The following is a 13,929-nucleotide window of genomic DNA, read 5'->3' on the forward strand; positions in this document are numbered from 1 at the left end:
AAATGTGAGATGATTCACTTTATTAGAAACAACAGATAGGAAGAAGAACTTCCTAGGAAGAGTAACTAGCAAGTTGCTCGCTGGTTCACCTGAAATAACTGGGTCCCTGGATGGTGGGAGCTGGTGAAAAGATTGGCTGCATCTGTCGGACTTACAAAATGCATCTGGGCCTGATGGTGTAGCCTGGTTGAGGAGTTTAGGGTTTCGCAGCGTCAGAATAAGGGGTTGGATGTTTAGGAAAAATCTTCTCCACCAGAGGAATGTGGACACTTGGTCACTGATCTCAGACTGACGGATGTCTGGGCACTGAGGGACGGGACAGGGGTCTGGGGTCTGGGGTCTGGGGTCTGCTACAGCGGCTCCATCAGCAGGAGGACCAACTCTGCCTGTTGGATGAAATAGTTTTTACAGCAACCCAGAGTTCGGACCGGTCACTCCCCCAAACCCGTGTCTGGACTCCCCCCAAACCAGTCATTCCCCTGGACCAGTCATCCCCACACTGATGTCTGGACTCCCTGGACCTGTGTCTGGACTGGTCACTCCCCCGGACACATGTCCGAACTGGTCACTCCGGTCTAGAAGGTTGCTGTAGATTACAACAGACATTGATAGGCAGACCTGGGCTGAGACGTGGCAGATAGAGTTCAACCTGGATAAGTGTGAAGTGATTCATTTTGAAGGCAGAATACAAAGGTTAAGACTCATAGCAGTGCGGAGGAACAGAGGGATCTTGGAGTCTACGTCCATAGATCCATTAAGGTTGCCATGCAGGTCGATAGGGTTGTTGTGAAGGTGTGTGGAGTGTTGGCCTTCATTAGTCGGGGGATTGAGTTCAAGAGCCGCGAGGTGATGTTGCAGCTCTATAGAACTCTGGTCAGACCACACCTGGAGTATTGTGTTCGGTTCTGGTCGCCTCGTTATAGGAAGGGTGTGGCAGCTTTAGAGAGGGTGCAGAGGAGGTTTAGCAGGATGCTGCCTGGGTTGGAGGGCACGTCCCATGAGGAGAGGTTGAGTGAGCTGGGGCTCTCCTCTTTGGAGAGGAGGCTGAGAGGTGACGATAGAGGTGCACAAGGTGATGAGGCACAGAGCGAGTGGACAGTCAGAGACCTTCCCCGGGGCGACGATGCCTCACACGAGGGGACGCGGGTTTGTGACTGGAGGAGGGTCGGGGGGTGTCGGGGGTAAGTGCCCCACGCGGAGGGCGGAGGCTGTGGGGCAGGGGCATCGGGGGCGTTTCGGAGACACGCGGATGACACAGAGACGGGGCGGTGGGGGGTGGATCCTGGAGCGGGAGAGAGGGTCGGCACAGCATCGTGGCCGAAGGGCCTGGACTGTGCTGGAACGTTCCATGTCCCGGGACCGGCCCGGATCACATGACCTGACCGGGACCCGCCCACGTGGGCGGATGATGTCACGTGAGGCGCGGCGCTGCAGCTGCGCGGAGCGGCAGCCGCTCATTGGCTGTTGTTAACCTCTGACCCTGGCAGCGATGGCCGCGCTCTGCCGGGTTCTCAGGACGTGTCGGGTTGTCGGGAGGTCGGTCGGAGGTCGGAGGTCGGAGGGTGGATTGGGGGGGGGGGAGGGACCGGGTAGCCGGTCGGGGAGTGGGGTGAGAGCGGGGTTATCAGGGGTTAGGGTGGGGGGGGTCAGGGGTTATCCGGGGTCAGGGTGCGGGGTTGGGGGTTGTCGGGGGGGGTCAGGGGTTATCCGGGGGTCAGGGTGGGGGGTTTCGGGTTGTCGGTTACCGGGGTGAGAGGTCAGGGGTCGGGGTGAGGCTCCCACTGACCCCCGCTGCCTCCCGCAGGCCCCCGGGGCGGGGACACCGGACGACGCCGGCGGACGACGAGCGGTTGGGCCGGACGGCGGTTCGCGCCCTGGAGCGCGGCCCCGACTCCCTCCTGGTGGACGGATTCAGCGGCAGCGGCTTCACCGTCGGCGGCATCAGGGTGCTGGGGCCCTGCGCGCTGCTGCCGCCCGCCTGCTGCACTGGGACGTGAGTGACCGGGGGGGGACCCGGGGGGACCGGGGGGGGGGGGACCTGAGGGGGGGGACCCGGGGGGACCGGGGGGGGGGACCTGAGGGGGGGGACCCGGGGGGGGGGGACCTGAGGGGGGGGACCCGGGGGGACCGGGGGGGGGGGACCCGAGGGGGGGGACCGGGGGGACGGGGGGGGGGACCTGAGGGGGGGGACCCGGGGGGACCGGGGGGGGTTGATGTGTTAAAGTGTGAAATGTTGGATGGGGGGAGGGTCGTGGTTCTGAAGTGGGGTGGGGGGTGGGTGAGGGGGGTGGGTGGGGGTGGGGGTGGGGAGGGGGTGGGTGAGGTGGGTTAGGGGGAGGTGGGTGAGGGGGGTAGGGGGTGGGGTGGGGATGGGAGGGGGATGGGAGGGGTGGGGGTGGGGGGGATGGGAGGGGTGGGGGTGGGGAGGGGAGGGGGTGGGTGAGGGGTGGTGGTGGCGGGAGGGGCTGTTCTCCTTGGAACAGGGTTGCAACCAGACCTGATGTCGCGCAGCAGGAGGGGTGTAGCCGAGAGAAACCGTTCCATTGACGAAGGGGTTGAGAACCGGGGGTGGAAGTGAGGACAAGTCGCTCCGAAACCAGTCTCCTTGCCGGGAGGTTTGCTGGCGCTGCTCGGGGTTGGGGGTCGGGGGGGGAGGCGGTTAAACCAGTGAAGCAGGAGGTGGGACCCAGAATGACGGTGCCGCAGGTGGGGAGGTGACTCCTACGTAAAAAATAGAACAGACAGGTCCAGTGGGCTGAGCACAGGAGGGGAAGATCAGGAGGCTTAACAACAGAACACAACAGCACAGAGAAAAAAACAGGCCATTCGGCCCTTCTAGTCTGTGCCGAAACGTTATCCCGCTAGTCCCATTGACCTGCACCCAGTCAATAACCCTCCCGACCTCTCCCATCCATGTATCTAGCCAATTTATTCTTAAAACTCAAGAGCGAGCCCGCATTTACCACGTCACATGGCAGCCCGTTCCACACTCCCACCACTCTCTGAGTGAAGAAGTTCCCTCTAATGTTTCCCCTAAACCTTTCCCCCTTCACCCTAAAGCCATGTCCTCTCGTACTTATCTCTCCTAATCTAGTGGAAGGAGACTACTCGCATTTACTCTTGTCTATACCCCTCATCATTTTGTAAACCTCTATCAAATCTCCCCTCATTCTTCTGGGCTCTAAAGAATAAAGTCTTAACCTGTTCAATCTTTCCCTGTAACTCAACCATAGAACCATACAGCACAAAACAGGCCCTTCGGCCCACCATGTTGTGCCGTCCGTCAAACCACCCTCATATTACCTAACCCCTTCCTCCCGCATATCCCCCCATTCCACACTCCTCCATATGCCTATCCAACAAGCTCTTGAACCTGTCCCAATGTATCTGCCTCCACCACCACCCCAGGCAGTGCATTCCATGCACCACACTCTCTGGGTGAAAATCCTCCCCCTTGACATCTCCACCTGAACCTTCCACCCGTAACCTTAAAGCCATGCCCTCTCGTCTTGAGCATTGGTGCCCTGGAAGTAAGCGCTGACTGTCTACTCTATCGATTCTCTCAGTATTTTATATACCTCTATCATGTCTCCTCTCATCCTCCTCCTTTCCAGTGAAATAAAGCCCTAGCACCTTAAGCCTCTCCCCATTTTCAATACTCTCTATCCAGGCAAGCATCCTGGTAAATCTCCTCTGCACCCTCTCCAACGCCTCCACATCCTTCCTATAATGAGGCGACCAGAACTGAACACAGTCCTCTAAGTGTGGCCTAACCTAGAGTTTTGTAAAGCTGCATCATCACCTCGCAGTCTCTTAAACTCAATTCCGCTACTTATGAAAGCCAACATCCCATTTGGCCTTCTTAACTGCTCTATCCACCTGTGAGGCAACTTTCAATGAACTGTGAATATGAACCCCAGATCCCTCTGCTCCTCCACACTGCCAAGTACCTTGCCATTCACCCAGTACTCTGCCCTGGAGTTTGTCCTTCCAAAGTGTACCACCTCACACTTCTCCGGATTGAACTCCATCTGCCACTTGTCAGCCCAGCTCTGCATCCTATCAATATCCCTCTGTAAGCTCCGACAGCCCTCCACACTATCCACAACACCGCCTATCTTAGTGTCGTCCGCAAACTTACTAACCCAGCCCTCCACCCCCTCATCTAAGTCATCTATAAATATCACAAAAAGTAGAGGTCCCAGAACTGATCCTGCGGGACACCACTAGTCACTGCCTTCCAATCCGAGGGCACTCCTTCCACCACAACCCTCTGCTTTCTACATGCAAGCCAATTCCTAATCCACACAGCCAAGCTTCCTTGGATCCCTTGGCCTCTGACCTTCTGAAGAAGCCCTACCATGAGGAACCTATCAACTGCCTTACTAAAATCCATGTAAACCACATCCACCGCACTGCCCTCATCAATCCTCCTGGTCACCTCCCTCAAAGAACTCTATCAGGTTTGTGAGGCAAGATCTTCCCTTCACAAAGCCATGATGGCTGTCCCTAATCAGTCCATAATTTTCTAGGTGTTCATAAATCCTATCCCTTAGAATCCTTTCTAACAGCTTACCCACCACAGACGTGAGACTCACCGGTCTATAATTCCCTGGCCTATCCCTATTACCTTTTTTGAACAAGGGGACAACATCGCAACCCTCCAATCCTCTGGCACCATCCCCGTGGACAACGAGGACTCAAAGATCCTTACCAGCGGTTCAACAATCTCCTCCCTAGCCTCTCGAAGTAGCCTGGGTAATATCCCGTCAGGCCCCGGAGATTTATCTGTCTTAATATTACTTAACAACTTCAACACATCCTCTCTCTTGATATCTAGAAACCTCGAGAACATTACCCCTACCAGCACTGCCTTCCGCGTCATCAAGACCCCTCTCCTTGGTGAATACCGAAGAGAAGTACTCATTGAGAACTTCTCCCACTTCCGCCGCCTCCAGGCAAATTCTCCCACCTTTGTCCTTAATCGGACCTACCTTGACCTTAGCCATCCTCCTACCCTTCACGTACTTGAAAAAGGCATTGGGATTTTCCTTAACCCTACTAGCCAACGCCTTTTTATGTCCCCTTCTAGCTCTCCTCAGCCCTTTCTTAAGTTCCTTCCTCGCTACTCTATATTCCTCACGGGCCCTGTCTGAACCTTGCTGCTTATACCTCATCGTACGCTAACTTCTTCTCCCTATCAAGTCGTGTCCACCTCTCTCGTCACCCACGGTTCCTTCACCTTGCCATTCCTTCTCTGCCTCCCGGGACATATTTATCCCTAACATCCTGCATAAGATTCCTGAACATCGACCACATCTCCATGGTACATTTTCCTTCAAAAAGGACATCCCAATTTACACTCCCAAGTTCTCTCCTATAGCCTCATAGTTCGCCCTTCCCCAATTAAAAATCCTCTTGTCCTCTCTGCACCTGTCCCTGTCCATGACAATTTTAAAGGTTATGGAAGCAATGGTCACTGTCCCCCAAATGCTCACCCACCTAATAGATCCTTCACCTGTCCCGGTTCATTTCCTAAAACTAGATCTAACATGGCATTCCTCTAGTCGGCCTGCCAACATACTGCGTCAGGAATCCCTCCTGGACTCATTTGACAAATTCCGTCCCATCTAAACCTTTGACACTAAGCAGGTTACGGTCTATATTTGGGAGGTTGAAGTATCCCATTGTAACAACCCTGTTATTTTTGCTTCTCTATAAACACTGCCTGCCAATCTGCTCCTCTATATCTCTACTGCTACCGGGGGCCTATAGAATACTCCTAGTAGAGTAACTGCTCCTTTCTTGTTCGTTACTTCCACCCATACAGACTCTATAGATGATCCTTCTACAACATCCATCTTTTCCGCAGCCGTAACAGTGTCCCTGACCAGTATCGCCACCCCTCCTCCTCTTGTCCCTCCTTCACTATCCCTCTTAAAACACCGAAAACCAGGAATATTCAATATCCACTCCTCTCCTGACGTCAGCCACGTCTCAGTAATAGCCACGATATCATAGTCCCCCATACTTATCCAAGCCCTCAGTTCATCCCCCTTATTCCTGACACTTCTTGCATTTAAGTAAATACACTTCAGTCCATCTACCTTGCTACTTTATAGCCTGTATTCTGCTTCTCCTTCCCAAAGCCTCTCTACCTGTTTGATCGTAACTTTTCCACATCCACTTCTTCCTCTGACCTACTCCTCCGGTTCCTTCCCCCTCACAAACTAGTTTAAACCCTCCCGAATCCACCCTAGCCGAATCTCGCCGCAAGGATATTGGCCCCCTTCTGGTTCGGGTGTAACCCGTCCTCTATGTACAGGTCCCACCTTCCCGAGAAGAGATCCCAATGATCCAGAAATCTAAAACCCTCCCTCCTGCACCAGCATTCTCAGCCACGCATGTATCTGCCACCTCCTCCTACTTCCTGCCTTCACTATCGCGTGGCACTGGCAGCAATCCCGAGATTGCTACCCTTGAGGTCCTGTTCCATCAATCTTCTGCATAGCTCCCTGAACTCAGCTCTTCAGGACCTCATCCCCCTTCCTACCTATGTCGTTGGTGCCAATATGGACCACAACTTCTGGCTGCTCTCCCTCCTGCTCAAGAATCCTGTGGACCCGATCAGTGACATCCCGGACCCTGGCACCTGGGAGACAACATACCATCTGGAGTTCATGCTCACTGCCACAGAACCTCCTGTCTGTTTCCCTGACTATCGAGTCCCCTATCACTACCGCATGTCTCTTTCCCACCCTTCCCTTCTGAGCAGTAGTACCAGTCCCAGTGCCGGAGACCTGGTAACTGCAGCTAGGCCCCTGCAGGTCATCCCCTCAACAGCTTCCAAGGCAGAAAACTTGTTACTGAGGGGAACATTCTATCTGCCTCCTGAACCTCATATGTACCTACCCTAAGGGGGGTGACTGTCACCTGATGCACCGTGTCTACATAACTCTCTCCCTCCCTGATGCTGCGCAGTGTTTGTAGCTGCGACTCCAGCTCATCAACTCTGAGCCGAAGTTCGTCCAGCCTCAAGCACTTACTGCAGATGTGGCCATCTTGGACCGCAACAAGGTCCACAAGTTCCCACATCAAACAGCTGCAGCACACCAACTCCTGATCTCAACTCCTGAAGACCCAGCAACATTCTAGTAAATCTCCTCTGCACTCTTTCAATCTTACTGATATCCTTCCTATGGTTCGGTGACCAGAACTGCACACAATACTCCAAATTTGGCCTCACCAACGTCTTATACAACCTCACCATAACATCCCAACTCCTATACTCAATACTTTGATTTATGAATGCCAGGATGCCAAAAGCCTTCTTTACAACCCTGTCTACCTGTGACGCCACTTTCAGGGAATTATGTATCTGAACTCCCAGATCCCTTTGTTCCTCTGCACTCCTCAGTGCCCTACCATTTACTGTGTATGTCCTGCCTTGATTTGTCCTTCCAAAATGCAACACATCACACTTGTCTGCATTAAATTCCATCTGCCATTTTCTGGCCCATTTTTCCATTCGGTTCAGATCCCTCTGCAGCTTTGAAAGCCTTCCTCACTGTCCACAACGCCTCCAATCTTAGTGTCATCAGCAAACTTGCTGATCCAACTTACCGCATTATATCTAGATCATTGATATAGACAACAAACAACAATGGCCCCAGCACAGATCCCTGAGACACACCATAGTCACAGGCCTCCAGTCTGAGAAACAATCGTCCACAACCACTCTGTCTTCTCCCACACAGCCAATTTCCAATCCAGTTTACAACCTCTCCATGGATACCTAGTGTCTGAACCTTCTGAACTAACCTCCCATGTGGGACCTTGTCAAAGGCCTTACTAAAGTCCATACTAAAGACAACATCCACAGCCTTTCCTTTATCTACTTCTTGGTAACCTCCTCGAGGAGGAGCACAGCCTGGTGATCTGATTTCCCAAAGTGAGGACGAGGGGTGGCTCGGAAGGCATCTTTGATGGTTGTTTAGCAGTGGTCAAGGGTGGTGCCCCTGGTGGAGCAGGAGATGTGCCGATAGTATTTGGTAACACACTCTTGAGGTTGGCCTGGTTGAAGTCCCGTGCGACGATGAAGAGGGCCTCAGGGTATCCTCTGTCTCAAGGTTGTTGACCACGGAGTATAGCTCATTGAGTGCAGGCTTCATGTCCGTCTGTGGGGGAATGTAGACTGCCGTCAGGATAGCTGAAGCGAACTCCCTTGGCAGATAGAATGGTTGACACTTCACCGTTAGATATTCCAGGCTGGGTGAGCAGGAGCTCACCAGGATCGTCACGTCCGAGCACCACAAGTTATTGATTAAGAAGCAGATCCCTCCGCCTTTAAACTTTGCCTGAGGACCCTGTACGGTCCATTCGATGAATCGAGAAGCCGTCAGGTGAATAGCACAGTCAGGTGAGGCAGGTGGGAGCCACGTTTCAGTGAGACATAGTAAACAACAGTCCCCTCATTCTCTTTGTTAGGTCGTTCTTGCCCTTAGTTCATCAACTTTGTTCTGCAATGGACTGGACGTTAGCTAGAAGTAAGCTGGGGAGGGGGGTCTTGTAACCATGCTGTTTCAGCCTCGCCTGCGGACCAGCCCTCTTTGCCACGTTCCAAGACACGCGGCGGCGACTCTTCGGTCCTGAAGTGGAGCCACCAGGTAAGTTATTGTTTTAGGCTCAGACCTGTACGACCTGGAGTGGATTCCCTGGACTGGATGGTAAATATCTTCTCCTTGCTAGACTTTGAAGACCTGGAGCGGATTCACATGAATGAGAGGAAGATAGAGGGATACGGGCATTCTGTAGGTAGGAATAGCTATGTCAGCACAACATTGTGGGCCGAAGGGCCTGTTCTGTGCTGTACTGTTCTATGTTCTATAATGAGGGGCATCGACAGGGTGAATGCGCACAGTCTTTTTCCCAGGGATGGGGACTCGAGAACTAGAGGGCATAAGTTTACGGTGAGAAGGGAGAGATTTAATAGGAACCTGAGGGGCAACTTTTTCACCCAGCGGGTGGTCAGTACATGGACTGAGCTGCCAGAGGAAGTGGTTGAGGCAGGTACATTAACAACTTTTAAAGGATCTTGGACAGGTACATGGATAGGAAAGGTTTAGAGGGATCTGGGCCAAACGCAGGCAAATGGGACTCAGATGGGAATCTTGGTCGGCAGGGACCAGTTGGGCCAAAGGGCCTGTTCCGTGCTGTGGGACTCTGTGACTCTATGTAATAGTGCAGTCAGCATGGGTTTCAAACTCTCCACACAATGGTAATGCACAGGATGTAATTTATCCAGATTTCCAAAAGGTTTTTGTCAGAGAATTGGATTGAGGTAGCAGAATGGATTGGTAGTTGACAGGACAGAGGTAGAGAGTGGGAGTGCAGGATGCTGTTCACTGTGGGAGGTGTTGCTGGCCTTCCATGGGGAACAGGCCAGGATCTTTGCACTCATTACACTGAGAATTTAAACTTGCGGGTGATGTTATATCAGGGTGGATGGTGTGTTAAGGAGACAACAGCAAACTACAGGAACACCAATCAAGTTGCAGAAAGGGAAAACAAACACCAGGTGGTACAGTTTGGAAAGAAGACAGCGAAGGTCTAGGACCATCTCCTCTTGGCGAGGAGAGGAGCACACACACCGATCACTAACTGTCGCAGGTCAGCAATGGCCACAGGCAAATACCAGGAGCGAGGGTTTACATCTATAGGATTAGAATTGAACAGTAGGAAACCAGAGCTTGGTCACCACAGCAGAGAGTGTGTGCGGTTCTGGTTGTGTCGTAAACAAGATCTAGTGGGACTGGAGTGGGTTGTAGAGAAGGTTTAGTGAGGATGTATGTGCCACATCTTGTGTCTCCAGAGACCAGCCTGAGAGGTGACCCAGACACGGGTCTTTAAAGGATTTGGGAAGGAACGGGTACAGAGATGTGGGGAGGTCCTGCAGGGAATTCAGAAATGTCCTCACCAGAGAGTGGGGAGTATGTGACGCCTCACCCCCATGGACAGAGGTTAGTGTGAAAAGCATCCATGTGCTGGGGAAGTGGGGGGGGGGGGGAGATGGGGGTCAGGCTGAGGGAAGACTTGTGAGGCTCACGTGCAGCATGAATGAGGCAGGATTTGTGAACATTTGGAGAGGTATAATATGATTAGGAACAGTCAGCATGGCTTTGTCAAGGGCAGGTCCTGCCTTACGAGGCCTGATTGAATTTTTTGAGGATGTGAACTAAACACATCAATGAAGGGAGAGCAGTAGATGTAGTGTATAATGGATTTCAGCAAGGCATTTGATAAGGGTACCACCATGCAAGGCTTATTGAAAAAGTAAGGAGGCACGGGATCCAAGGGGCATTGCAGTGTGGATCCAGAACTGGCTTGCCCACAGAAGGGAAAGAGTGGTTGTTTCACAGGTCATATTCTGCATGGAGGTCCGGTGACCAGTGGGATCTGTTCTGGGACCCTTACTCTTCATGATTTTTATAAATGAGCTGGATGAGGAAGTGGAGGGATGGGTTAGTAAGTTGCAGATGATACAAAGGTTGGGGGTGTTATGGATAGTATGGAGGGCTGTCAGAGGTTACAGCGGGACATAGATAGGATACAAAACTGGGCTGAGAAGTGGCAGATGCAGTTCAACCCAGATAAATGTGAAGTGGTTCATTTGGTAGGTCAACTATGATGGCAGAATATAGTAATTAATGTAGGACCCTTGCAGTGTGGAGGATCAGAGGGATCTTGGGGTCCAAGTCCCATAGGACGCTCAAAGCAGCTGCACATGTTGACTCTGTGGTTAAGAAGGCATATGTGTATTGTACTTCATCAATCATAGAATGAATTAGGAGCCATGAGGTATTGTTGCAGCTCTATAGGACCCTGGTCAGGACCCCACTTGTCTCAGTTCTGGTCACCTCACTACAGGAAGGATGTGGAAGCCATAGAGAGGGGTGCAGAGAGATTTACAAGGATGCTGCCTGGAATGCGGGGCATGACTTATGAAACAGGTTGAGTGAACTCGGCCTTTTCCTCTTGGAGCGACGGAGGATGAGGGGGGAACCTGATAGAGGTGTATAAGATGATGAGAGGCATTGATCATGTGGATAGTCCAGAGGCTTTTCCCCAGGGTTGCCACGAGGACACAGGTTTAAGGTGCTGGGAGTAAGTACAGAGGAGATGTCAGGGTTAAGTTTTTTACTCAGAGAGTGGTGAGTGGGTGGAATGGGCTGCCGGCAACAGTGGTGGAGGCTGATACGATAGGGTCTTTCAAGAGACTGTTAGATAGTTACATTGGAGATGAGAAAAATAGAGGGCTATGGGTAAGCCTAGTAATTTCTAAGGTAGGGACATGCTTGGCACAACGTTGTGGGCCGAAGCGCCTGTATTGTACTGTAGGTTTCTATGTTTCTATGAATGGCCAGCATGGAGTGGTGGGGTTGAATGGCCTGTTGTGCAGTTTTATCCAGTGTACAGTGGTTAATCCACAGCCCGGAGCACTGCGCACAGTTCGGGTCACCGCATTGGGGGGAAGATGTGGTAGCGGGGGAGATGTGGTAGCAGAGGAGAGCTGCCAGGAGTGGAAGATTGTAACTGCAGGAAAGTTTGGCCAGACTTGAATACTCCTCTCTCGATCAGAGGAGGTGGGCAGATCGTGAGGTGGGCCACTCCTTTAGCCAGTTACGTAGCCTGTGTGTGCTTCTGAAGTTGGATGCCCAGATGTCCTCACTGGCTCAGTGTCCAGTAACCTACATCATCCACTCCAGGGGTAAGGTCACTCTCACCACCCAGTCAAGTGCTCAGTGTGGACTCGGGAAACAGCAGAGACTGTGGTGCTGACCACTGGATCAGGTGATGAAGGGCGACACCTCACTGCAGTGGCACTAGAGTCAGGAGTACAGAGTGTTAACGTTCTGACTTTTGTTCTGTCTAGGTTGGGAGTTACAGAGACATCACTGAGACAGTCTGGCATTGTTTTACTTACTGGAACCCAAAATAGGTGTGGATCTGGGTGTGCAGAGCCCACGTACTGGAGTCTAATGAGTTAAATTATGTGACTGTGTGAATGTGGCTAAATGTCTTTAGTCTATTGAATAGAATCTGGAACCTCTCGCCCATCATGTTTTCCCTTGACCTACACTGTAAAACTCATATGCTCATTGAAGTATCTTGTTTAAGTGAATGTCCTGTGCAAAATGTGGCTGTTGCATTTCCTGTATTACTGCAGTCGAAACATACTTGTTGCTGTGAAATGTTGCACATGGGGATGTTTCAGGTGCTATACAATGGAAATCCCGTGTGCTGGCTCTACCCCTCCCCCCCCCCCCCCCACCCCCCCCCCAACCCGCCCCACCCAACCCCCCCTCCCCCCCCCCCCCTCACTGGTCCCTGCTGTGGGCCAGTGCACTCTCTCCTGTGTCTACATTGACCTGTGTTGTATTGCAGACATCCTGGTGCTGGGGCCTGGGTGACCGGGTGCAGAGGGTTGGACCCCAAGCTGCTGAGGTTCATGAGGAGCAAGGGGGTCGCTCTAGAGGTAACTGGACACGGTGAGTCCAACACACACTGACTCTTGCTGGGGGACGGGTCCACACACACACTGACGCTCGCTGGGGGACAGGTCCCACACACCCACACCCACACACTGACCCTCACTGAGACCATTAACCCTTCTAATTCTGCTGCTTGGTAAGACTGTGGCTCATCATTTTTGTCAACACCACTTTCCTGTAGAACTTGTGAAGATTCAGCTCTCTCAGGCTGTGGAGACTCCTCTGATCTGTCCTGTACCACCCATCCTCTATTGGGTAATAGTCCTGGATCTAGTAAACCTTCTTCCTGCCTCAACCCCTTTAAGAATATTTTCCATTTCAAATTGGTTGCTCTCTGATTTATTTAAACTCTGTACAGGCTGAACCTGCGTCACCTCTTGTAGGATAAACCCTCCATCTAGTTACCAGGCATCAGCCTGCTGAACTGCTGCTGTGTTCCCACCACTCTGTGCCCCAGGCTGTAGATAACTGGAGGAACTCAGAGGGTCAGGCAGCATCTGTGGAGGGAGATGGACACTTGACATTTCAGGTTGAGACCCTTCCCTCCACTGATGCTGCCTGACCCCTCTGTTCTCCAGATTTCCAACATCTGCAGACTCTTGTGTCTTCATGAAGCAAGAGTCAACCTTGTTAGTTGTTGAGTCCCCCAGTGGGCAGCTGATTTCCTCTGAGGTTTTCAGTCGATCGTATCAACTTTATTGTTACTTTGGTTTGAGGTTCTGGATTATTGAATAGTTGGGGTTAAATTTTCATCTTGGACTCTCTGCTAGCTCAGTAATTAACTACTTCCTGCCATGTGTGTGTGGGGGGATGATATTTTAATGCTACCTCACTGTTCTTCTTTCCCAAGCCCAACGCCTGCGCCACCTTTAACTTCCTGACGAGTGAACGACCACGGTGTGGCAGCCGCACTGATCCCACACAGAACATCCCCACTGACATGTAGCAGGAGCCACGGCAACTACCAAAGACCCATGTGGGTTGTACAGAATAAACTTTGTGTCAAGAATACAGCAGGAGTTCTCTCATGTCTGGGGCCCTGGGCTCATCATCCTCTTGTTGCTACGGCAGATCAGTGGGGAGATGGATTGGGATGAGATGCTGGCATCGCTCAGAGCAGACAGGACAATTCCAGCTCATATCCCATCTCATCTCATTGTGAGGGTCAGTGGGCACCAGCCTCACTGTCCAGGACAAAGCAGATCCCAAGCCCATGGATAATCCCTCTCTCTGCCACCAGTGCACACTATTTCACCTACAGAACACAGCAGCCTTGGCCCACATCTCACAGCAAGGACAAGGCCAGCTGGCACACGAGACGACCACTCACCCACAGACCATCTGGTCTGGAAATGTCTCGCTGTTCCTGTCCCACCAG

At 52.3% G+C, this 13,929-nt stretch overlaps 1 protein-coding gene across 2 annotated transcripts; it reads left to right on the top strand.

Annotated features, from left to right (window-relative positions):
• The first annotated feature begins 1,401 nt into the window (after positions 1-1,401).
• On the top strand, positions 1,402-13,562 carry ndufaf3 (NADH:ubiquinone oxidoreductase complex assembly factor). 2 transcript variants are annotated; one of them, XR_007956508.1, is made up of 5 exons: positions 1,402-1,536; positions 1,805-1,993; positions 8,749-8,814; positions 11,933-11,998; positions 12,445-12,504. XR_007956508.1 is itself a non-coding variant. In XM_052018448.1 (4 exons), the coding sequence occupies exons 1-4, from the start codon at positions 1,490-1,492 to the stop codon at positions 12,566-12,568; spliced, it is 426 nt and encodes a 141-aa protein (XP_051874408.1). In that variant the 5' UTR covers positions 1,402-1,489; the 3' UTR covers positions 12,569-13,562. The 2 variants fall into 2 exon arrangements, 1 of the variants encoding a protein (XP_051874408.1); XM_052018448.1 differs by lacking the exon at positions 8,749-8,814 and having other exon boundaries at positions 12,445-13,562.
• Positions 13,563-13,929: the final 367 nt, after the last annotated feature.

The sequence above is a fragment of the Pristis pectinata genome, chromosome 6 (genome assembly GCF_009764475.1).
Source record: "Pristis pectinata isolate sPriPec2 chromosome 6, sPriPec2.1.pri, whole genome shotgun sequence".
NCBI lineage: Eukaryota > Metazoa > Chordata > Chondrichthyes > Rhinopristiformes > Pristidae > Pristis > Pristis pectinata.

Bases quoted from the DNA above. Each gene is read 5' to 3' on its own strand.
- ndufaf3 (XM_052018448.1), top strand. From the start codon at position 1,490: ATGGCCGCGCTCTGCCGGGTTCTCAGGACGTGTCGGGTTGTCGGGAG. The intron at 1,537-1,804 runs GTCGGTCGGAGG...TGCCTCCCGCAG, and splicing joins ACGTGTCGGGTTGTCGGGAG to GCCCCCGGGGCGGGGACACC. The intron at 1,994-11,932 runs GTGAGTGACCGG...TGTTCTGTCTAG, and splicing joins CCCGCCTGCTGCACTGGGAC to GTTGGGAGTTACAGAGACAT.